Source organism: Helicoverpa armigera, chromosome 28, assembly GCF_030705265.1.
Source record: "Helicoverpa armigera isolate CAAS_96S chromosome 28, ASM3070526v1, whole genome shotgun sequence".
Taxonomy (NCBI): domain Eukaryota; kingdom Metazoa; phylum Arthropoda; class Insecta; order Lepidoptera; family Noctuidae; genus Helicoverpa; species Helicoverpa armigera.
Genome location: NC_087147.1, coordinates 7,717,702 through 7,741,639, shown reverse-complemented (window position 1 = coordinate 7,741,639; position 23,938 = coordinate 7,717,702). Strand labels below are relative to the sequence as shown.

The following is a 23,938-nucleotide window of genomic DNA, read 5'->3' as shown; positions in this document are numbered from 1 at the left end:
TGACTGTACCATTTCCGAGTAACATCTAATAGGCTATATTTTATCCAAGTACCTAACTAGCCAACTAGCTATGTTATGTGACCATCTCAAATTAGGAGTCTACTTCAAAAACTAGATCATCTATCCAGGTTTCCCACAAAAATCTAAAATAGAGTATCAATGTGAATACCCGCTAAGAGATCATTATAAAGCCTGGCAGCATCTGCAGCAGAACTGGGTCACCGTTCAGTTATACTGCAACACAATTAAAATTCTCGCTTAATTAGTGTCACAGTTATTTGCTTTATTTGTTGCCAAAGCCTAAAATGATTTTCTATGATCAAAAAAATTTTGGAAATTCGAGTTCACATTTTAAAAAACCTAGGGAAGGCTTTTTCCGGGAAAAGAAAAGTGTTCTCTCAGAATATGTGGAACTACTAGGTTTATATACCTAATTATCGTAGTATTTTATAAAAAGTGTATTCCTTCTCAGAACATCCTAATATTTTGTTAGTTAAGTTAAATTACTTGTAACTTAGTAACGAAAAATCCGTGTAACATCTGTCCTCATTATCTTTAATAACTGTGAGGGCAAACAATACCACTAAATACTAGGAAAAAGTAATTTATTTCATGTTCAGAAAAGTCTAAAACCATTTTTGTTTAGTCTAGACATCACAGTGTTACCGAGAGATTTAGAATTTTCCTCAATTATTTCGTGACAACTTCTTTAAAGCTTATAATACCCTAGTACATCATCTATCTAGCCTTGGGGTCGGCCAGCCAAGACCAGTGTTTTACAAGGAGCGACTGCCTATCTGACCTCCTCGACCAAGTTAACCTGACAATCCTAGGTTGTAAGACTAACTAGCTTCTGACTTTAATCGAACCCCCGCTTATACATGAGAGGCTGATTCTTTACCTACTAGGCCACCACGACTTTGAGTCAACTTCCTTAAAGCTCATAATATCCTGGTACATTTAACAAAAATTCAATTACAATAAATTATCCGTCCAGTTTGTCCCTTTCGGCTTAAAGTGTTATCTATATTATTTGATAGTCTCTAAACGGGGTTGTATCGGCACATTAGCCGCGATATAATCTATGTTGCTTCATTGTTACCTCAAATAAACACCCCCTAACCTCTACTAGGGGTGACAAACTCGAACGATGTGAGAAAAAGCTGACAGATACGAGTTTCCTTAGTACCGTGTCAAAATATGAATATTATTTTTTTTATGCCTAAATAATTAATTTAAGTTTTTTATTGAAAAACTATTATGTTGATATCAATTACTGATATAAATGAAAGTAATTGATTCAGTGAAATTGATAAATACAATTTATTGAAAGCACATTTAAGTCTACAAGTGTTAATTTCAAAAATCCATTTTGCTGTATTTGTTAAAATTACTCGGATATTGTTTCAATTTTGTTTTTTTGATGTTAATATTTTTAGTATGTTTGTTAGAAAAATATTATACAATTTCAATTTTATATAATTTTACAGTAAGTAACTAAATCACATAATGGAAACTGTAACTAAAACTAAATCGCTTGCATACGATTTAATCAAAGTAATGCTTCATTTAACGAACACGATGCAAGTTTCATTACTTACGTCCAATCAATTTGAGGGTAGGACGCAATTTGTTTGACAAAAGACGTTCGAGTTCCCCTAGTAGTGGTAGTTATAGTGAGATGTTTAGATACACATACAATGTATTAGAATTAATCATGGCTAAGAGAAATACGAAATTTTTTACGATAAAGTTTGTTAAAAATCTTGGAGGATAATAACAGTCTTTTTACATTGACAGATTTCCTGCTCGGTTTTTCGATGTTGAAAAATCAGCCAATGTAAAAAGTCCGTTATTTTATTTTGCTGAGAAAATATTATTTCAATTAATAATCTGACTTCAAGTAGGCAGTGAATGCATTTTTTACAAAATGGTAGTATATGAAAGAAGAAGAAATATTACACATACAGAATTATTATGTAAAACAGTAAGTAAGAAAAACTGGTTTAAAAGAGAACCTTTATAAATAAAAAAATAATACTTATTACAGAATATCATACAAAATGAGTCAAATAAAATAAAGCAACGCGAGCAGTTTTCTTTTAAGCATTTCACCACTTAAACCCAATACAATGTAAAACCCATCAAATAAGTCCAGCTGTTATCATCCTGTCTATTCCCAACTAAACATGATATATCTTCTCTCTACACAATCCCTCCTAATCGACAAGGGTGAAACGTAATTTTCTACAAAACAAATCAATGTGAAACTATAATGTATTACATTAGTTCAAAGGCTGGATGCAGCCATGCCTTTTGCCCGAACGTGACCTAATTTAGAAGAAACAAAGCGATCCCAAACGAAAATATTAATCTTAATTCCAAACAAACAAAAATATACCTTAACACTTTAAGAATAACGTTTGTTTCAACCGAAAATTGAGATTTGTTCCTCCATTTTGCTGTACAACGGATAAATGCCGATGACATAAACAAAAACAACCCTTATGCCCAGGTAATAAAGAGAACTTCTAGCGCAAACGGAAAATAGTCCGTATATTTCAGGACATCAGTACAATTTTCAGTGTTTAAACAAAATCGGCTTTTATGTTGGAAAGAATAAGGGTTACAGCGAACGCAAAAGAAAATTGGCGCTGACGCCATGGATTCGATAAGGCCCTTGGTTTCAATCATTGGCAGAATAAAATTCGGTATCTTCTATTTCGTTTTGTGTTTACTCGATTTTGAGTTAAACGTGATTTTGAATATATTCCTTACGCAAGAGAAATTGAAGAATAAAGTCTCATAAACGAAACATTATTTTATACGACGCATTTGTAGTAAAACTGCGGAGATATGAAAAGCAATTTTCCCGTCCATAGCCATTTAATTTCACTTATGAAACTACGTAACCAGGACTGTAGAAATTCGAGCGATCTCATCGATGCGATAGGCAAAAAGATTCAAGCTTTCCACTCACCTGAAAGCACCACCATTTTAATAATAAAAATCTAATTCGCCCACAAAATGGCTAGTAAAATCTAGCTACCTGAATAGTGGAGCTTCCTTTATATAACAGTGAGGAAGAAGTGCCGTGTCAGCACATAATACATCTTAGTGCGAGCGCAGTCGGTCCGGTCATGTCGTCGCTTCGCTGACTTGCACTTCTAAATACATCTCTTAGAGGGTTATGGGCGCCTGGTACCTAAGACGTTATGCGACGGCTGTTTGGCCTGGGTACATATTAGCTCGCTGTTCACATTTCGGATTCCTTTGCTGGTTCCAAACTGTTTGTTCACGCGTGGAACTATGTTCATCTTAGTGTAAATGTAAGCAGGTAATTTATGTTAAATCCTCGTGTATAAATTAACGGTTAATATGAATTTCCACACGGGTACACTAAATATGTTGAGCTATATAAGGATCTAGTTTAATTATGTCGACTATAAACCAGGCCATTACCATTTTGAATGTAGCAAATATCTATAATTTTCAATTTCCAAAAGTATTATCTAGTCCAACTACTTAAGTTAATTCTCTATTCACTGATAAAACCATTTCAGAATCTGATAAGGCTCGCCCGTCGTAAAACCGTAATTCGTGAAATCCATCAGGTCGGACATTGCTCAAGGAAAGTCAAGATATCCAGTCGACGAAGTAATTTCACTCGCTTAAATTGTGTATAGCTCTGAAGATGTCTGGTAACCTAGTACTTGCACAGCTATGTCAGGACATAATCCGTCTTATTGCAAACTCTCGAACTGACTTGCAATTCCAACTGAATACCTCTTTAGATGACATGCATGCCTGGTACTTCTGGTTTTGAAGTTTCTAAATAAAATGTTTGCATGTTCTAAGCAAACCGTAGTAGAGAGAGATATTTTACTGCTGGTATCTTTTATGTGTTTTCTTTATACTATGAAGTAAACATTTTCTGCTTAAATTATCTTTTTTCACGATAACTACTCACTTCTCTGCTGTGTATAATTTCATATAGAGAATTTTAATAAAATCTTGGCATATCGTGTTGGTACTCAAAAGCATGTTGCTACGAAACTTGACCTACTAATGTTAGATTCTCGTTAAATTTTGATATTTTACTGTATATAGGTTAGTCTAGCCGCCGTCAAATTCTGAAAAGGCCACACCTATTTTTAGTACTATGTGGGTTCACTAGTATTGCCTCTCTTGGTCCTTCAAACAAATGTATACAAAAATACAATGTTTTATATGGAGTATTTTGACGGCGTATGCTTCCAGAGCCTATCGGATCACGTCCCAACTATTATGTCTAAATTTTATCCAATAACTGAAATATTGGTTGGACGTGATGTCTTTTTTACGCAGCCATTATTTTTTGCTTTTACGCGAAAAGTGGACTTTTATTTTGTAGTTTCATTTTGGTAAGAGTAGGTCAAAGTGGTGTTATGATTTTTAAGTAGCTACGTTCGTTACGTAGACACAATTTTAATTTGTGAGCTCTAAAAATAGACTGGTTAGTAAAATGATGTTGGAAAAACAGTTACATATATTAATGTAGGGTTTTGTACATTTGTAATAACATTTAAATTCAGCTGTCAGTGGATTCGAACCCACATCATTCTATTTCCGACATTACCCATAGAAATAATGTTGATTGTGTGATATGCCATGGCATCCCATAAAACATTCATTATTGTGTTCCGCAACGGAATCGAACCCACAATTGTACGATAAGGAAGGATATCATAATTAATTTTCTTTATGTAAACATTTACTAGAAAGTTAAACAATAATATTCAACCCCTGACACGTTATTTCATCCCTTAACCCAGTAAAGGGTACATTTCACGATATATGTTGGAACAATCCTTATTTACTCATCCCTTGATAAACTGCGTTCATTATAAAGAAAAATATACGCTCGCCTTTTTTAATTTAATCAAAATTATATGAAAATACGCGACCAAATTATATTACTTGCGACAAATGTAATGTAAACCTTATTTCGTTTGTGATAGGGTCGTGTTTTGATTCGTCTAGTGCAAATGTGTTGGTATTTGAGTAAAGGGCGATCGCGAATCAGTCTGCTACGCGAACCTCTGAAAAATAACAAAGATCGTGCTGAAAAAAATTAACAGATGCCTCGGTTTGTACGGAGAAGGCTTTTGAAAGTGAAATTCTTACAATCTGATTTAAATATGAAAACCGGTCAAGTGTGAGTCGGTTAGTATTGATAGCCTTTGCAAATTTTTCTTAGCGTCCATATCTTTTGACAGCAAGTTACGCAAGGGACCATCTATACTATCACAGGGTCTATACTCTGTATTTAGCATTAATAGAAGGTCACTTAGGCAGACAGAGATAACGCAGTGATCCTATAAGGGGCTTTATTTTCCTACCCCTATTTTTCACAACCTCAATTTTCCGGCCCTCAAAAGTATTGTAATTGCGGAGGATTAACAATTTATTAGAATATACTAAGTTCTATCTCAGGTTCAATCTATCAATCGAAACAACTCGTTATTCATAAAATATCGTTATATCTTCAGTTCTTTATGAATACTTTACATTCCCTGTTATTCCACACAGGTATAAAATGCAACATACAGTCGCTTTTCCGTAATATATCCTGAAAACGTTTCATACATATACAAACATTTACTCAGATCTCCGGTACCCACACGAAAGAGCAAAAAAACAAAATTAAAATATAAAAAATCTCACTCCATTTAAAACAACAAGGGTGTAGGCGTTATCAGTCGGAGTAAATAATGAAAAACATCCCTTATAAATGAAATCAGACCGGTTTCGTACTGTTGTTTCGACGGACATATATTTTATATGTAGATATAAGTGTATGTACGACTGGGAACAATTAAATTTTCATTGCTTGAACGGTGACTGAATTTACGTACATGCACCTACTCAGTCATTCTGCTGCCCTGGTGCTTGGAGTTGGAGATATTCCTAGAAGCAACGCTTGTATGTTTTCGTGTGTCTTTGAATTACTTGTGTCCGTCCACATGAAAATTCGAAAATTAACACACTGGCGGATTTTCCGCGTGGTTTTATTAATCGATAAAAATATATATGTAACGCCTTTTGGCGCATAAGAAAGTATACAGGCAACACCGCTCCGCATAATCTACTAAGAGAAACCGCGCGGAAAATACGCTGGTGTGAAAACGTTGCTTAAATATTCACAAACATTTCTTGTTTTTTTAATCATTGTTTTTAAATAAAGATGGCAATTTTAAGACTGTAGCTTTAATTAATTGTGTTTTCATGTCCTGTTTCCTTTGATATTAAATATTTTTTCTTTCTTTTACAGGTAATGTTGTCATATCCAGTCCATTTGATTCTACAAAAGCAAAAAGAACATGTAAGTTAATAATATTCATTGAAACTCGTTGGATCGCGTGTAAAGTACGAATATTTAATTAAAACATTCTATAGGAATCAATTTATGTCCATACAATTCGATGGGCTCAAAAAAACTCCAATTTATTCATGTGGTTTTTACCTTGAAATTGTATAAAAACTGCAAACTCACCTCTATTATGCAAACCCATGCAATTATGATTAACCTAATTTTATATGACCTACCTTTGACATAGAGTACCACTATCAAAATACTAGCGTACATATTACATTCATACACCCGGGTAAGAAGTAGCCTATAGCATTCCTCGATAAATGGGTTTTCTAACACTGAAACAAATTTCAATTCGAACTAAAAGTTCCTGAGATAAGTGCGTTCCAACTTACAAACACAGTCTTTAGGTTTATAATACTAGTATTAATCCAGGTTTACTATCTGTATGTCATGGTGATTCAAAACGCTTTGCCCGTGCGACCATAACTGTACAAATAACATATTATTGTGGGGTGTAGTTCATGAAAGGTAGCGGGAGCGATAATCGTTACTAGTGATGGTGTTAAATATCACGCTTTTTGAGAAATTATTCTTAGTAAAAAGTTAAATAAGTCTCGTTCTATCTGCGCTTTAGAGCACTTTCATATGGAGTGGTAAAATACTTGGCGTATGTTTTCAGACGTGACTTTAGCTCAGTAGTTATCAATGGTTTGCTATCACAACGCCCAGTACAGCCACGCGAAAAATCCGCTTGTTTGAAAGCCAATGTAAAATAAAAATAAATACGGTAAAGTCTTTAAATAACTATATTTATGGTTACGAATCAATATTTAAGTCTTTAAATATTGATTCGTAACCATAAAATTCATCAACTTGTGTGTCGCTTGACATATTCCTACCATAAAAGCCAGCAGCCCAGGTCTACTCTCACCCGCTACCTTTTATCCCTTGCTCCACTCTTCCAATGAGTTTACCCAACGTATGTAAGTGACGTCCTGAGCAAACGGTTCCCGTAACTGATCCACCATCAGACTCGACTTGAGGAGATATCCTGTGTGTGTGTGTGTTTGTGTGTGTGTCAGTTTTACGCCTTTGTCACGGTTTAACGTGATGGCCGGTGTTTGCTTGTGGAGTTGATCTGAATTCGCTTATGTGGTAGGAGTAAACTTAAGATGAAGTACGGTTTTACGATGATAGGTGTAACACATTTTCTAGTAGTAATACACATATATGTCCTGAGGTTTATAAGTACCTGCAAATGATTTACTTTGGAATTCAACTTACAAGTTGTAAATCGCCAATCCGCCTTGTTACTCAAGGTGTGGTGAACAAAAGTCTTTCCTTTTCTGTATGAGAAATACCTTACAGTGCGACAGAAAAAAGACTGATGATGAACTTAGTTTTCGGTTTCCATGTTTTTACAAAATAACTTATACAAAATATCTCATTCTCTCTTCCTGATTTTCTCTGAATATTTCCCTTCTAGAAAGTTTTTGCTACTCTCCGCAGGAACCCCTTTGGTGCCCGACTTAAGCCTAATACATACGGCGTCTGCAAAGTTTCTCCGCACATAATTTTTACTTCGTCTTTTCAAAGAGACAACTTTTTAACAATCTAGTATATAATTCTTATGAGAACGCGGTAACCTGCTTGTCTAACACCCTATCTTCAAGCCAATATACCCCATATTTCAAACGTCACACGGTCCATAATTGCTTAAATGGGCCATCGGTATACTGATACAGAAATATGAACTGTATGGTTCTTAATTTGAGGTTGAAATTTCAATGATAGTGAACTTGTCAGTGTTAAAACAATCGTGGGAATTTTTCTTGGTATTGTTTTTAAACTCTCCACATAACCTTAGGTTCATTTTGGTTCAGTGAACCTAGCTCAGTCGAGTGTGACACAAAACGTGAGGTTTTTGCTAAAAGATAAACCTGTTGTATGGAAAGATGAGGTAAAACATTATTAGGTATTTTAATGTTCATGGGAAAGTGGAGTTTTGCTAAAGAAATTGATTAGAATAGATTCATATTCAATTTTCTTGTCAAAGCTTGGAGATATTGCGTGTATTTCTGCTGTGTCTAGCTCTGTGACTTAACTTTTTCTTACTAAACTTCCACGATCACGCTTCAAATTATTTCTTATCTTCGCCATTATTACTCTTTCTCGAGAAACCCGATCTTAATGTTCCTATCTTTCTTCTTCCTACTTGGTAATATGCCCCAAAATATCAAACACAGTACAGTACGAAATGGAATTTACGCAAAATTATATACTTTTCAAAAGCAGCTCGACACACTAAAGAAATCACACTTAGAAAAACAAAAAACACCGAGTAGAAAAAGAAAATTTTTGTTCATGTTTCTGCTTAGGTAGTTCATGTTCCTTAAATTATTCTGGTATGTGTTTTCCAATAGCTCGTTATAATCTTGTACGCCTGGTAGCAGCCGGCCAGTCTCAACCACATGATACACGTGCGAGACGGACAGACGGACGTGTATCATGTGGCTGAAATAGACACGGCTTCTAGAATCTTCTAGTCTTCTTTCAGTACGTAGAATCTTCTAGAACCTAGAGTGAGTTTAAAATGGTTAGAGTAACTGTTCCCCGTGGTTCCATTGGCGTTCCGAAAGAACTACCTCGCGCAGCCAGACCAAAACTATGCCCCCATGTTCTGTTTTAGGATCTAGACTATCTGTGTACCCAATTTCATTTAAATCGCTTCAGCAGTATTAGCATTAAGTCGCGATAGAAAGACAGATGGAGTTTGATAAGTAAAGTGTGGATAGTGCCAGTAAATCAGGAAACATAATGTTTTTGGATATTTCGAGATCGATAAGAAAGAAAACCCCATTAAATGAAATAATTCCTAAATTACTGTTAGTACAGATTATGAATGAGTGGTATTTTGGTTAGTACTATACAGATGAAAAGTTAAATAACTAACTCAAAGCCAGATGACATGCAACCTAATTTCAACATGACATGAACAAGCAAATATCATAATCCAATTCAACAATTTGTTCAAATACGGAATGAATATTAGTAATACCGCATGTTAGTCGAAACCTATATTATTTAGATAGATAATATACCTACATATGTAGTTTATGTATATGGCCGATATTTGTAGGTATATTATATGTCAAAGTAAACGAGGAGGCTACATATTAATGTCAAATAGAATGTATTGGTCTTGTTTATTAATTATTCCTAGAATAAATACGTAGAAGTTATGTACTAGTTAATAATTAAACGATTACGGTTTTCTTTCTAAAAAATAAGAGTATATTTATTGATTAGGCACATTTTGAAATTAGAAGAATACTATGATCTCCAATACTAGCTTCTACCAACAGTTCCACTCGTTTCCCGTAAGAACAATCCGCGCGGGGTTTCCCAGATAAAAATAGCCTATCGTTTTTCTGGGAACATGGGCATATTTAGTAGAAATAAATAAAAAAATAACGAGGAAGTTAAAAATCGATATTCATAACTTCTGAACAGCTAGATTTTTTGATTGTTTTGTATACAATTTGATCTAGACCCTATAGGGTCTGAAAACGATTTTCCCATGCGAAGTCAGGCTAGCTTATATATTTTTATATAAAAAAGATATAATATGTAACAGTACTTACGTGATATCCGTGTAGTATGTTTATCCAGTTTGTGAGTATAACGGTTCACTCCGCTTTTATATACAGCCGTGTTTGTTTACACCTTATGTTTTGCTAGTTTTCAGCGGTTACAGGCTGTTTTATTTAGTACAATATTAAAATGAGTCAAGGAAATGTAGGGAAAGGCAAATTAAGTATGAGATTGTATTTTAATATTTTTGGAACAATATCTGCTATTTTAAATCGTTTTCGTACTTATTTTGGTTACAGCAAAGGGTTTCGTATTTTAATGTGTATTTCTTCAGTTTAACTTATGTAATCCACAATGACTGAATAAATCTAATGTGCAGACAAAAGTAAAATAAATTACCTATATTATTACATCAGCCTGTATCTTTGTCGAAAGAAAAGAGGAAAATGGGGCTTTGTGGCAGCATTCCAAGAAAATATTAATTTTCGCTATGATATGATAGAAACCTACTTTTCTTCTGTACTTAACAGATTTTCCGGTAAATTACTTTTAATACAAAATTGTATGATAATGGTAACTCCTATAAATTAAAAATGTTCAAACCGATTTTATTTATTATTGACTCAAAACTCAACTCAGCCGTTTAACAGTGAAAATGAACTAATGACTAGTGAAAATACTTTTTTACTTTTTTACTGTGATCTCAAATTTATATTTGAAATTTTATTTACAATTAAAATTAAAAATTATTTATAAATAGTTTTATAAAAAAATAATACTTGGTAATTTAGTACCTACATTTGCCGTTTCTCCTCTCTTATTTACTCAAGTGTTTACAATTTTTGTTTTTTGAAGGACAATACAATGCTGGTAGTAGTATTGTTTTGATTACATAGTCTGACTGACGTAATAATTTTCACTAAGTACCTATGTATAAAAACATAAAAAAAAACACAATACAATGACAGTAAGTAGTAAATATTGAAACAGTTTTTTAGTATCACAGAACAAAAGAATAAACGTCGTCTTCAACAAAATCGAAGAAAATTTCTTTCCAAGTACATATGTATTATATGTAAGTAGACAATGTGACAATTAAAAAATATATATAGTTTGTTTTGTATTAGGAAGATATATTTTTATAGTTTGTAGGTAACACAGACGACTCTTTGTGCTAAAACTGGTTTAAGACATTGTACTGTTAAATATTGTAGGAATAATTCATTTATACAGTTACACGAATACACCTGTATTATCGCAAATAGAATTTAATTTATTGTTTAATGAGCCAAAGTCCTTTGCATATAATATCAATTGCAAACCTTTGGAAAAGTACCCCTTACGGTATATCTTTCTTAAAAACGAATGTCAAATATTTTCTCACCCTTCTTCAAAACTGCTGAACTGATTTAGATGAAATTCGGTTCCCAGCTAGTCTAGAGCCTGAAAAAGGACATAGACCACTATTTAAGTGCTTGCGGGTAGTGGTTCTCCCTGGGACATGAGCGAAAGCGCGTTGAACAACTAGTCACAAAATATAACCATTTTTCAGTTCTGCACTTTTTTACAATTGTAATAAACGCCTGCATGATTCGCATCGCAACAGATAAACTAACAGAAGTTTATTTCTGCTATTATTTTCAGTTTTAGTCTGAAATTGGAGCGTGCTCACAAAATATTGACAGGCGTTTTACACGTAGCTGTGACCTACATATCCGACTGTTTTTACTGACGACAAATTGTTGCACTTTTGATATTAACTGTATCTTTTATTGTGATGCTAGCTAGTGTCTTTCACTGTACCTGTATTTTCTTCCTAACGTCTTTCAAAAGAAGGAGTTAAAATGCCCTCTGCGTTGTCTTATCTAATGGCGCTTTTACACGGGCAAAGTTTCTGCGCGACAACGCGCGTCACGGCCGTAGAAACCTTCAGGAGTGATGCGTGACAAAATCCTCTAGTGTGAAAGGACTTTCACTTTGTCAGCAAGTTTCGTATCTTAGCAACAAATACAAAAATTTTTGACAACGAATCGATTTCCAAATTTTTCAATTTCCAAATCGGACGAGTGCAAAAGTGAGTTAAAAATCTCCGACTTATGTTAGATCAATTTTATGTTAGCTAATGCTTTGTAAGAGCAATACGTATTTTATGAACTAGGTTTTTGAAAACCAAAAAGGCTACATCTAGGTAGGTGGTACCTACCCACACAACAATAATAATTCTGTTAAAATAAGGCCAACATTAATGATAGGTCATGTTTGACAAGTGTTTAAAATAGAATCATGTTTATTTTATGCCTTAAAGCGGTTTCACGTAGATTTTCACAAAAACGAGACGTACCCACTCGTTAGTAGTTTACTTTATTTCTTTTTACTCACTTTTAATTAAACAATGAAGTGAATAAAGTTTTTGAACTACATAAATGAGTTTGCTCTTTTGTTATTGTGCTCGGTGGGAGGTGGACTGTATCAATAGTTTGCGGTAATCACCGGGAAAGAGGGAAAACCCGGCCTTAAATTAAACAACTAGTTAAAGAAGTCACGAAAAAAACGAGGGGGGGCTCGCTGCGAGACGGCGCGATGACAACTCAAAAAACAGAAACAAAAGACGAACTAAAAAGTAAACAGCTAGTTGCAGCCAGTACTGCAAGGAGTTCGGAATGCGTACGAGCCTCGCCCTCGTTGGTCAATTTATTAGTTTAATGAAATTAAAAATATTACAACAAAAAATCAAAGGGTAAAAAATACAAAAGATAAAATAACAAAAACTAATTCCATCGTTAACATCCCCCACCCCAGTGCGTCAGCACTCATTCCCGATAGCTATATACACAACTCGTGCTACCGGTCGTCGCAATATGCCCGACTTTGTTTGCACCTCGGCGACTCTGATGCGGCCGTCTTGGCCTGGCATCACCCTTCGAATTATGCCGCGTGGCCAAACGTTTCGTGGGGATGCGGGATCGACAATTAAAACGAGGTCACCCACTTGTAAGGGCCTCTGCTCCTGCTGCCACTTCTTTCGCGGACGCATGTCCGGCAGCACCTCCTTCACCCACCGTCGCCAGAATGAGTCAGCCAGCTGCTGAGCAATCCTCCACTGTTTGCGCAAGAATGTATCTGACTCATCAAAGGTGCCCATAGTCGGTAGGTTTGAGGATGAGCCAAGGAGGAAATGGTTGGGTGTTAATGTCTCGTCAGTGTTCGGCTCAACGCTCACATGGGTGAGGGGCCGACTATTTACCATCACTTCAACCTCTGTCATGAGAGTTTGTAGAACAGCGTCTCGAGGTGCTCGCTCTTTCAGCACGACCATCAGTGCGTTTTTCACGCAGCGGTTGAGTCGCTCCCATGCCCCACCCCAATGTGGGCTGGCAGGGGGGGAAAACGTCCATGTAGTGGTCATGCTGTAACTCTGTACTCCGTCAGCTAAGAGTTTCTCATCCAATTCGGAGACACACTTCTTCAACTCCTTGTCGGCGCCTCTCAGATTAGTAGTACCATTATCCGAGTAAAGGTGTCGCGGCCACCCGCGTCTCGCTGCCATTCGTCGGAGAGCCATTATGACGTCATCGGTAGTAAGGCTTCCTACGAGCTCAACATGTATAGCCCTCACAGTGAGACAGGTAAACAACACGCCGTACCTTTTTTCTCGGCGGCGTCCTATGGTCACTTCCATAGGTCCGAACAAGTCCACTCCAGTGTGGGTAAAGGGACGCTGATGATGCGCCAATCGTCCCTCAGGTAGGTCTCCCATTCGAGGAGGTCGAGGCTGTGCACGCCTGATTCTGCACAGCATGCATTTTGAAATGACATGTTTAACAGTAGGTCTAATACGTATAATCCAGTACTTCTGTTTCAGCTCATTTACCACCATCTCCTGATGGCCGTGGAAAGCTCTTTGGTGATAATGCTTCACAATCAGCTGAGTAATGTGACTGCGACCATCTAGTATAACAGGTTGCTTAACATCTGGAGTTATTTCAGGAGCAGCGTTGATGCGGCCTCCGCATCGCAGGACTCCGTGCTCATCTAGGTACGGAGACAACGTAAGTAGCTTACTCGAAGTAGGTAGTGGCATAGACGCTTGAAGTAGCTTAATCTCTCTTCCAAATGATAAAGCTTGTGAGTGCTTTATTAGTAAGCGTTCAGCCCTGTCCATCACGTCATCATTCAGATTACAGGTGGAAGCTATCTGTTTTCTCTTATTGATGGCCTTGATAATGTTATCAACGAAGGTAAGTACTCGACTTGTTATTCGTAGCAAGCGTAGCCATGAAGAAAAGCGTGAAGGTTCAGGTACAGGTAAGGTACAGGTTTCTATGGTGTTATCAATTACTGTTACACATTCTAATAACTCTTTGTTCGCAGGTTCAACGACATCTAGCGGCCAATGCTTATACAAGAAGGTAGGTCCCTGTAGCCACTCATCTTGTAACACCGAGCAATCGTAGCTTTCTCGTGTGGCTATATCTGCTATATTTAGCTTAGTCGGCTTCATAATAGTTTGCTTGAGCGACGTCGTCGACAGCGGCGTAGCACTGGTGTTGTCCGCTACGGGCGTAGCGCCGCTCGTAGCACTCGTAGGGTCGACGAGGTCATTAGCCGACAGCTGATGCTTTGATGGTGAAGCACCGATTGGCTCCAGCGTGAAGTAGCGTCGCACGTCGTCATGCAGCTCGGCGGTCGCGGAGACATCGGCAGTAGCGACGACCGACACACACAACGTTATGTGCTCAGTTTGAGTACCCGGTACTCTGCCGTGCAGGCACCAACCCAATGGTGTGCGGGTGGCGCATGGCTCGCCTGGCTTGCCTACTAGTGTCTCTAAACGTAACAATAAATGGTAATTATCCTGCCCTATAAGCACATCGGGTTTTTGTGACGTAACACACAGATCGTCCTTAATATCGCGTAAGTGGTCATAGGTCTCGCACTTAAAGTTCACTGACCCTTGTTCAGGCAAACTCAGTTCGTTGACTCTACGCGCACTTATATTAAACTTTTCACCGAGTTTGTTAGACACGATTAAGTTCACTAGTTCTGCCGCACACACTAACTCGTTCTTGCCCCATGCGCCACGAACTCGCATGGTCTGTGTACGCCAGCGACCGGCGCGCGCAGCCAACGATGCGCTGATCATTGAGACGTTGGAGCCTTCGTCAAGAAGTGCACTTGCACGGAATGCACCATTAGGTCCGTGAATAAATTCGGGAACCACTTTCAACCGCACTGACCATTCGTTGTGGTTGGTGTTAATGTGAGTTACCACTTCAATTGGTTCACTACCAGATTGTGTTGCCGTGCTTGGGGCGACGACCTCTTCGGCGGTAGCGGTCGGCACGTAGTGCGGCAAGCGATGATGCGGTTGTCCGCACGCAGTGACGTCACATAAGTTTTCTCGGTCGCTAAACTTGCAGACTTGAGAAGACTCTTCATATGCTTGCTTAAACTGTAGCCAATCAAGCGGGTCACCGTCAAACTTCGGTAAGTCTTTTGGCATAGACAGTCGGTTAAGCAGCTTAGTTTCTGCCTGGTTGGCGTTGGTGGTTGCGGTGGCGGCGGCTAGGTCCTTAAGCACACATGCCGATTGCATGTGCATAGTGCCGTCGTCAGTACCGCTCTGGTTTGGTTGCACGTTCCCGAGCTGAGATGGGCCGGCGTTATCCAATTGCTGCAAGACAGCGTCTTGCCGTTGTGCCGGGCGCAGCGCATCGTCGTAACAGCTAGTGACGCGCTGTATCTTCACCCACTCCTCGATCCGAGACGCATTTTCCTCTTCACCAGTTTCACCATCAGCTAACGACTGCGAGCCGCAGCTGTCCAGCTTCGCCAGGTCGGCAGCCAGCTTCTTTTCAATGAGTTCCATTTTCAGAAGCGCCATTTGTTCCGCCGCCTCGAGTATCAATCGTGCCCTCCTCGCCTTCACTGTAGACCTCGCAGAAGGAGATTTTACCAATGGTCTTCTGCTAGCCTCGGACTTCTTTACATTAGTAGGCGTAGGTTTTTCAATATCTTGTTCTCGGCGCGCCGCGCTTCCCGTGTACACCATGTTTTTTTTCTCAGTTCGCGGTGTACGAAACATCCGAGTTGCTGGAACGATCCGGCTCGAAGGACCAACGGATGTGCTCGGTGGGAGGTGGACTGTATCAATAGTTTGCGGTAATCACCGGGAAAGAGGGAAAACCCGGCCTTAAATTAAACAACTAGTTAAAGAAGTCACGAAAAAAACGAGGGGGGGCTCGCTGCGAGACGGCGCGATGACAACTCAAAAAACAGAAACAAAAGACGAACTAAAAAGTAAACAGCTAGTTGCAGCCAGTACTGCAAGGAGTTCGGAATGCGTACGAGCCTCGCCCTCGTTGGTCAATTTATTAGTTTAATGAAATTAAAAATATTACAACAAAAAATCAAAGGGTAAAAAATACAAAAGATAAAATAACAAAAACTAATTCCATCGTTAACAGTTATTTCATTTTAAAGCGTTTTAAATGTAGTTCGTAGTGTTTTCTTTTTTTTGTAAATAGTGGTTCTTTATGTTCTTTGGGTGCAAGCGATTTACTTAGGGGTTTTAAGTAGCTTATAGTTACTATGTGTAGTGTATAGGATACTGCAATACAATTTTAAACATAGGTTTTACTCTTCTCTCGTCTCTTTAAATTAATACTTATTACGACAGATATAGTTGAAACATAAAGTAATAGTAGATAAAATAAAATTGCAACAGAATCAATATTTATTGACAAAATAATAAGCAACACAATACACATATTGGTCATTTACTAACAAGGCAAATAGGTTACAGTTATGTACGGACAGTTTTAAATCAACCGAGTATTTCAAACTTTACATAAACTTGACCAAACAATGTATTCCACTAGATATTCCAAGCTTCACGGATGATAGCAGCACCATACTCAGCCACCATCATAACAGCAGCATAAATCTTCCCTCGAATCAACGTGGGCATCACAGATGCATCCACAACACGAAGTGACTTCACTCCAACCACGCTCAAGTCACTATCTACCACGGTTCCCATAGCGCAAGTACCAGCGTAGTGCCACATCGTCGCTGACATCGATACTGCATAGCACTTCCAGAAATCATAGTCACTTGTCGCTTCTTTGCAAAGCCCTGTGTCAACTAAACTTGCGTTGACCGCTCTAAAGAATGTCGTGTTTAGTACCTTATTATGATCCATAAAAGCTCTAGCTATTAAATCAATATCCTCATCATTACTAAACATGCCTGTGTAAATAACAGGATTGTGTTTTGGATCGGTACTGGCTAAAGTAATGTTGCCTCTAGATTTGGGCATGACCAAACCGAGCAATGTGAATAATACTTTCCTATCTTTACTTGCATCGTAAAAGGCTTGGGAGATGTTGTATGAGTAGCTGAACATGTTAACGCTCAACTGTAGAAGATCGCTTGAGTTACATTGGAACTCCAAGTTGATTGTATCATAATCTGCCCAAGGGTTTGAAGAGTTGAGTGAAACATAACCGTTGAAAGAAGGTACGGGAAATTTGTGAGGGTTCGAAGCTGGAGGATTTGGATCACAAACGTCCATTTGATATGCTATTGCAGCACACGCATGATCCTGCAAGTTTTGTCCAACTGGTAGATCTGATATTACTTCGATACCTAGTGATTCTAAGTGTTCCTTCGGTCCAATGCCTGAAAGCATGAGCAGTTTCGGACTATTTATTGCACCAGCAGAAACTATCACCTCATTCTTTGCAAACAATTCATACGTTTCTCCAGTGGATGAGGTCACTTGAACTCCTTTGGCTACCTTGTCCTTAATCAAAATCTTAGTCGCAGTAGTGAATAGAGATAGACATAAGTTGGAGCGATTTTGAGCCCGTCCTAGGTATGCTAAAGCGCTGCTCTGACGTATTTCATCAGCGATCTCGAACAGATTCTCTCCATAGCCAAGAGCAGGGTCTCGTGAGTTTATATCTGCCACTATATCATGCCCAAGTTCAGCAAAAGCCTCCAAATAATTTATATTCGAGGCATATCTTTCTTGAGCTATCTTTAATGGTCCATCCGTGCCATGGTATGTACCGTTGTCTAATGCGAGAAGTTTCTTATCTACTAAAGTTTCCATTTTCTTCAAATATTTTTGAACATATTCGAAGGACCACTTTGTATCGTTTAGGATTCTTGCCCAGTTGTTATAATCCTCTGGGTCGCCGTAGGTGTGCATCATGTGATGTAGGCCACTGCTCCCGCCTAGCATCTTGCCTTGGACCATGGTGACGAAGTTACCTTGAAGATTCTGTGCAGTTATACCATCATTCACTGATGTGAAGTTGTAGTCGTATTTGGAGCGTGCTAGAAGCGTAAACCAGGCTGGCAACTGTAAACAAACAAGTAAGCTCGAAAATATGGCTTTCAAAATTTACTCTTATCAAGAACTGGTTTTGAAGATCTTACTTCTGACTCCAAAGGAGGATATCCTCCAGCTTCAATAAGCAAAACGTTGACATCTTTGTTTTCTGTAAGTCTGCTAGCTATGACGGAACCAGCTGATCCTCCGCCCACAACGATGAAATCAAATGTATCACCATCTGAAACAATTATGTTAGGAAGAAAGGCTTTTGTAAAATTAGACAACTCCCTTAAATCCTTAATTATATTAATTCCCACTTTTTGTGCGATAACGTGGGGAATATCAAATATATATGCTACTTTCCCTGCTTTGGCTAAGAATAAATTGCATTTGTTTCACGTTGCTTCAATCTGCTTGTCATTTTTAATCATCTATTCATCATCATCATCATCATCATCAGTCATTTTCTTTCTGCATGCCATATGCCTTATGCTATGGGGAAACCAGGCCAGCAGCTATACTTAATACATAAGAAAACAAAATACTACATACTGTTAATGGCACATTGAGATGGAAACCTCCATGCACTTGGAGTAACAGTCTGCAGCAACTGCAGAGCTAGTTGCATGGACTGAATCGTTGTGATCGCTGCAGCTGCGTCCGCCATCACTGAAGAATACATATAAGTCTATAAATTATTATTAACTAACTTCCGCCCGAGGCTTCGCTTGCATGGTGTGTTGATAAAAAGTATCCTATATTCGTTCTAGTACCAACAAGAAAATGTGCACAAAGTTTCATGATAATCGGTTAAGTAGATTTGTGTGAAAGCGTTGCAAACAAACGACCTTTCGCATTTATGATATTAGTAGGATAGTAGGATCTATCGAACATAAAGATACTACAATATAATAATGTAGATGACAAATGGCAAGAGCTGTCTCGTTATAGCTCAATTTGAAATTTTGAAATTACACCCCATCATTTTATTATTTTTTACAATTGATTTTGGACTTACCGAGAGAGTTGTAAGTTGTGCCTTATCCAGAAGTAAAGATGAATACCCCAAACTGTTGTTGACTTATATACTAAATGATTTTAAAAATATATTCAGATTGGGTAGAAGAGGCAAGAAAGTTACACATACATATAAAATAATTTATTTTTAATGGGAATACAAAATGGTTCAGTTTTAGGGAGATAGTGGTATTATGAGTGGTCAAAATCCAGTAACTTTTTGTTTAGAACAGAGTCTGTCTGAGTACCATGGAGTTGACCATGTCAAAAACCTTTTATATTATATTTCTTGATTTTGCTGATTGTAGTCACTTCTGCCTTATTTCCCCAAATGTAGAAACAGCTGGATGGAAATTTTCTGAGTGAAAGAACATTTCATTTCATTAAAAATTTTATGAGCAAATAAAGTAATAATAGGTTTTGACCTTGTTATAGTTGTTATTGACAGCAGATGATATTACAATATTTAACATCAAATGTGTCGATGTTAAAATCTTAACTGTTAAAATATACAGGCATACTTTGTCCTGTTTTCGTTTTTAGACTATCTGTACGTACCAAATTTTATTTTTATCGATTCAGTTTTTCCGTGAAAGCAGTACATATGCAGATAGAGTTATTTTCACATTTATTATATTAAGCATGTGTCATTTGCGGTTTGTACATAGTGCATAATTAAGTTTAAAGTATTTTTGTCAATTTCTTTGTTTATTTCACAAACACATGTAACACGTGTTTATACCAATGCCATTGGCATTAGTATAAAACAAATTCCAACCAAATTATTTTCTTTTCTTTCTGCAAGAGACCGCTGTGAACACAGGTAGTAAGAAGGTAACAAAATTATTGATTTCCTTGTTTTAATTTTTTACTAATTTTATCACAATGCTTTTAAAATATTGATAATAATGTCGCTTAACAAAACTTATTAGTGTTAAATAAAAAAAAAATGTTTAATTTTTATTAAAAGCCAAACACAATTGCCATAGCATCATTCCTATTCTTTTGTCGAAATTACATGCCTGAAATCTTTACTAAAAGCTGAATACCTTTACCATCATTCTCATTTTTTTGTTGAACGTAACCATATTCTAGAATTTTCCATTAAACACATATATTCCATGCATCGAGAATAAAGTCAGCAGCTCTTTCAGCCACCATCATCACCGCAGCATTAGGGTTAGCACTCACTTCTGTTGGGAAAGTCGAAGAATCTACTACCCTTAGACCATCTACCCCCTTTACTTTCAACCTACTGTCAAGCACAGAACCCATCGCACAAGTTCCTACGTAGTGCCAAAGACTAGAAGACGTAGCTACTGCATAACATTTCCAAAAATCATCGGCAGGTACATCTTTGCAATATCCAGTATCAACCAGTTTAGCATCAATACTGTTAAAGTATGTCGTCTCCAACACTCTATTGAAGTCTTCTAAACTTTTTGCCATTAATCTCAAATCTTCTGTTTCGTTGTAAGTTCTAGTATATACCAAAGGATCATCTTTTGGATTATCACTAGCTAATAACACTTCTCCTCGTGATTTTGGCATTAACAGATCAATAATGACGAACAAAACACTCCTGCCAATATTTGCGTTGTATGCTGCGTCGCAAAAATCATTTGAGAATTTAAACACGTTTGAACATAGTTGGATTAATGCATCTGAATCGTGAGGGAATAAAAGAGTTATAGCTTGATAATCTGGATAAGTTTGAGAGTTCAGAGCTACATGACCAACTGTCATGGGAGGCAATTGAGAAGGATTGGCAGCTGGGAGAGGTGATGTGTTATTTTCCATCTGATAAAGCAGGATTGTTGTTGGATGATCCTGCAAGTTCTTTCCTACAGGAAGATTAGTAACCACATCAATACCTAGAGAGTTAAGATGATCTTGAGGCCCAATACCAGATGACATCAGAAGTTTGGGACTGTTGAATGCACCTGCAGACACTATGACTTCTTTATTCGCAAAAAATACTTGGCTATCACCATTTGAATCAATAACCTGAACACCGATGGCCTTTTTGTTTTCTATTATAATTTTAGTTGCCGTTTTATATGTAGCTACGCATAAGTTTTTACGTGCTTTTGCTTCACTGAGGTACGTGACTGCAGTGCTTTGACGAAGGCCATCAACATTGTTGTATAAAGGTTCGGTATATCCAAGCAAATTTGGCGCACTTAAATCATCGAAAATTTGATGCCCTAATTCTTCAAAAGCAGCCAAGATATTTTGGTTATCAGGGCTCGAGTCTCTTGCTATTTTAACGGGTCCCTTAGTTCCATGTTTATCCTTAGATAGTGTTGCTAGTAATTCTTTATCAACCAAGTTCTCTACATTTTTGAAGTATTGTTCTAAGTTATTGAAGTTCCAGAGGGGATCGTTTAGTATCTTCGCCCATTGGTTGAAGTCATGTGGATGACCTTGAACGTAGATCAGATGGTTAAGAGAACTACTGCCTCCTAGCATCTTGCCTTGCGTGAGACCAACGTGGTGACCTTGTAAGTTCTGTGCCGTGTAGTTGTCGTTCACTGACGTTAAGTTGTAGTCGTAAGGAGTACTTGGTATGATAGGGAATAGTCCAGCCAGCTGTAAAAAAAAGAAGAAGTCCATTACTTGGGGTAGATGCTCAATAACACTTTTGCATGAAGAAATTAGAAGAAAGCAAAAATGTATAATATTTACTGGCACTATGAGATGAACACAAAGACGGAAGAATTACAAACTATAGATATGATAGATCCAGTTCAGCATATGCATTCCCAGTTGCTGATAATAGTTTTGGAAGTATTTCATGAAAATGTGGAAAGGAAAGCAGCAATTAAAAGTGTATCTTAACCTAGGGTAATAAAGTTGGAATTTCAATAGCAACGTTAGGCAATTGTTCAGATGTTCTAGAATGTTCGTAGTTACCTGAGATTCTAGTGGTGGTGGTCCACCAGCTTCTAACAGTAGAACGCTGACGTCACTGTTAGCTGATAATCTGTTTGCCAGGACTGATCCTGCAGACCCCGCGCCCACTACTATGAAGTCAAAGGCACTGCCATCTGTAATATATTCAGAGAAAACAAGTTAACAGCTGTTTTGTATAAAGAAAGGTCACCAAATAAAGGTAGACTTCAATCGTTCACTCTCAAGTGTAAAATATTGTCAGCTGTGAAGGACTTATTTGAAACAATATAACACAAGATGTTACTGTTTACATGAGCTGAACTAACTCTTCGGTTTTAACAAATTTCTGAAGACATTTGTGTATAGGAATAATGCCTTATACCTAAAAGGTTTTTTTTTTTGCTACAAGACGTATTAGATTTGATCAATCCTCCATGAAATACATACACTGTTTCGCGCGATTCTGCCCATGTTCTGAGAGCTACATCACACATCCAGATAAAAAGAACATTAAGTACTTTAATATTGTTAGAAAAAGGTGCATTGAAAATCTGTACTTGTGATGTATTAAACAAAAGTCTAAATCACTCACTACTTGGGCTGCAAGCTGTTGGAAACCTCCATGTAGTCAGCTGCAAGGTCGAGACCACTTGGAGCGCCAACTGCACCGTCTGGATGTCAGACAGGATTGACGCTGATGCTGACATATCCTGAAACAGCATGTATATAGTATGTACAGCATATTATGCTTGTATACTCACTAACTTCTAGTCGGCCGATAGTTTGTTTGGGCTCATAAATTAGTGTGAAGATGAATGGTAGTATGCACATTATAAAGATCAGGTATCAGACCAACTGAAAAGTGTGATTTTATTTATTTACTTTAAAAAGTACTGCCACATCACAAACATTTAACATTCGATTACTCTACTAAACTAACTATTTTTTTTAGTTTATGGCCTAATGCATGTGACAATAATGGCGTACATTACATCAAGATTTTCTTTAAAATAAAAATGTGCTGACTATCGGGTCATTTCTCGGCCAGTCTAAACAGTCGACCAATTACTTTAAGTCTTGAATAAATGATGATCGAGAATATAAAATTACTAACGACGCACTTAATATCTCTATATGTATTAGCTGTAGACACTTGAAGCTAAAAAGCCTAAATATTTTTTTCATAACCTTCTAAAATTATATTCAACATTATTCATTATTAACATTATCATAATTTTATATTATTTTAGTGACGATATTATTTAATATCGTTAATAATATTTTGAGTAAGTTCTCATCAATTACAAATAATTTTGGTTGACTTTGATACTCTTATCGTCTAAATCAAAGCGAGCTTTCTATTTTAAAGCTGCTATTTTCTCTGAATTAATAGTAAATGAAACAGACTTTCTGCGATTTATCTGCAAAGTTCTGAATTAAATGTGAATTAACAATCTAACAATTGTTTTTAATTCAACTTTCTTAATGAGACCGCGAAGAACAATTACTAAGAACTGAAATTATTTTCTTGGCCTAATGTAAGTGCTAGACTTTAGACAAAGAAATAATGAACATTAAGAAAAATAATTAATACAAAGTAATTAAGAGACTTACCGAACTATTTCACTTTCAATTGAAGAGAAAACATGTGGACTGTTTATCTGTTTTTCAACATCTTTTTATACCAATTTTTGAAAGAGAGGAGAAAGGAGTCGTATGGACAAATACTT

The 23,938-nt window shown here is 37.1% G+C and overlaps 3 protein-coding genes across 25 annotated transcripts in view; 1 reads left to right on the top strand and 2 right to left on the bottom strand.

The window, feature by feature from the left end:
- The window catches only part of Nrm (neuromusculin), a 423,138-nt gene that overhangs the window by 64,590 nt on the left and 334,610 nt on the right, over positions 1-23,938 (top strand). The window lies entirely within an intron of this gene.
- LOC135119038 (ecdysone oxidase-like) lies at positions 16,671-19,407 on the bottom strand. Its single transcript, XM_064042413.1, has 4 exons — positions 19,315-19,407; positions 18,849-18,965; positions 18,401-18,534; positions 16,671-18,323 (listed from the first exon to the last, which is right to left on the bottom strand). The coding sequence occupies exons 2-4, from the start codon at positions 18,961-18,963 to the stop codon at positions 16,830-16,832; spliced, it is 1,743 nt and encodes a 580-aa protein (XP_063898483.1). The 5' UTR covers positions 18,964-18,965; positions 19,315-19,407; the 3' UTR covers positions 16,671-16,829.
- On the bottom strand, positions 19,854-23,864 carry LOC110377851 (ecdysone oxidase). Its single transcript, XM_064042414.1, has 4 exons — positions 23,823-23,864; positions 22,801-22,918; positions 22,230-22,363; positions 19,854-21,905 (listed from the first exon to the last, which is right to left on the bottom strand). The coding sequence occupies exons 2-4, from the start codon at positions 22,913-22,915 to the stop codon at positions 20,418-20,420; spliced, it is 1,737 nt and encodes a 578-aa protein (XP_063898484.1). The 5' UTR covers positions 22,916-22,918; positions 23,823-23,864; the 3' UTR covers positions 19,854-20,417.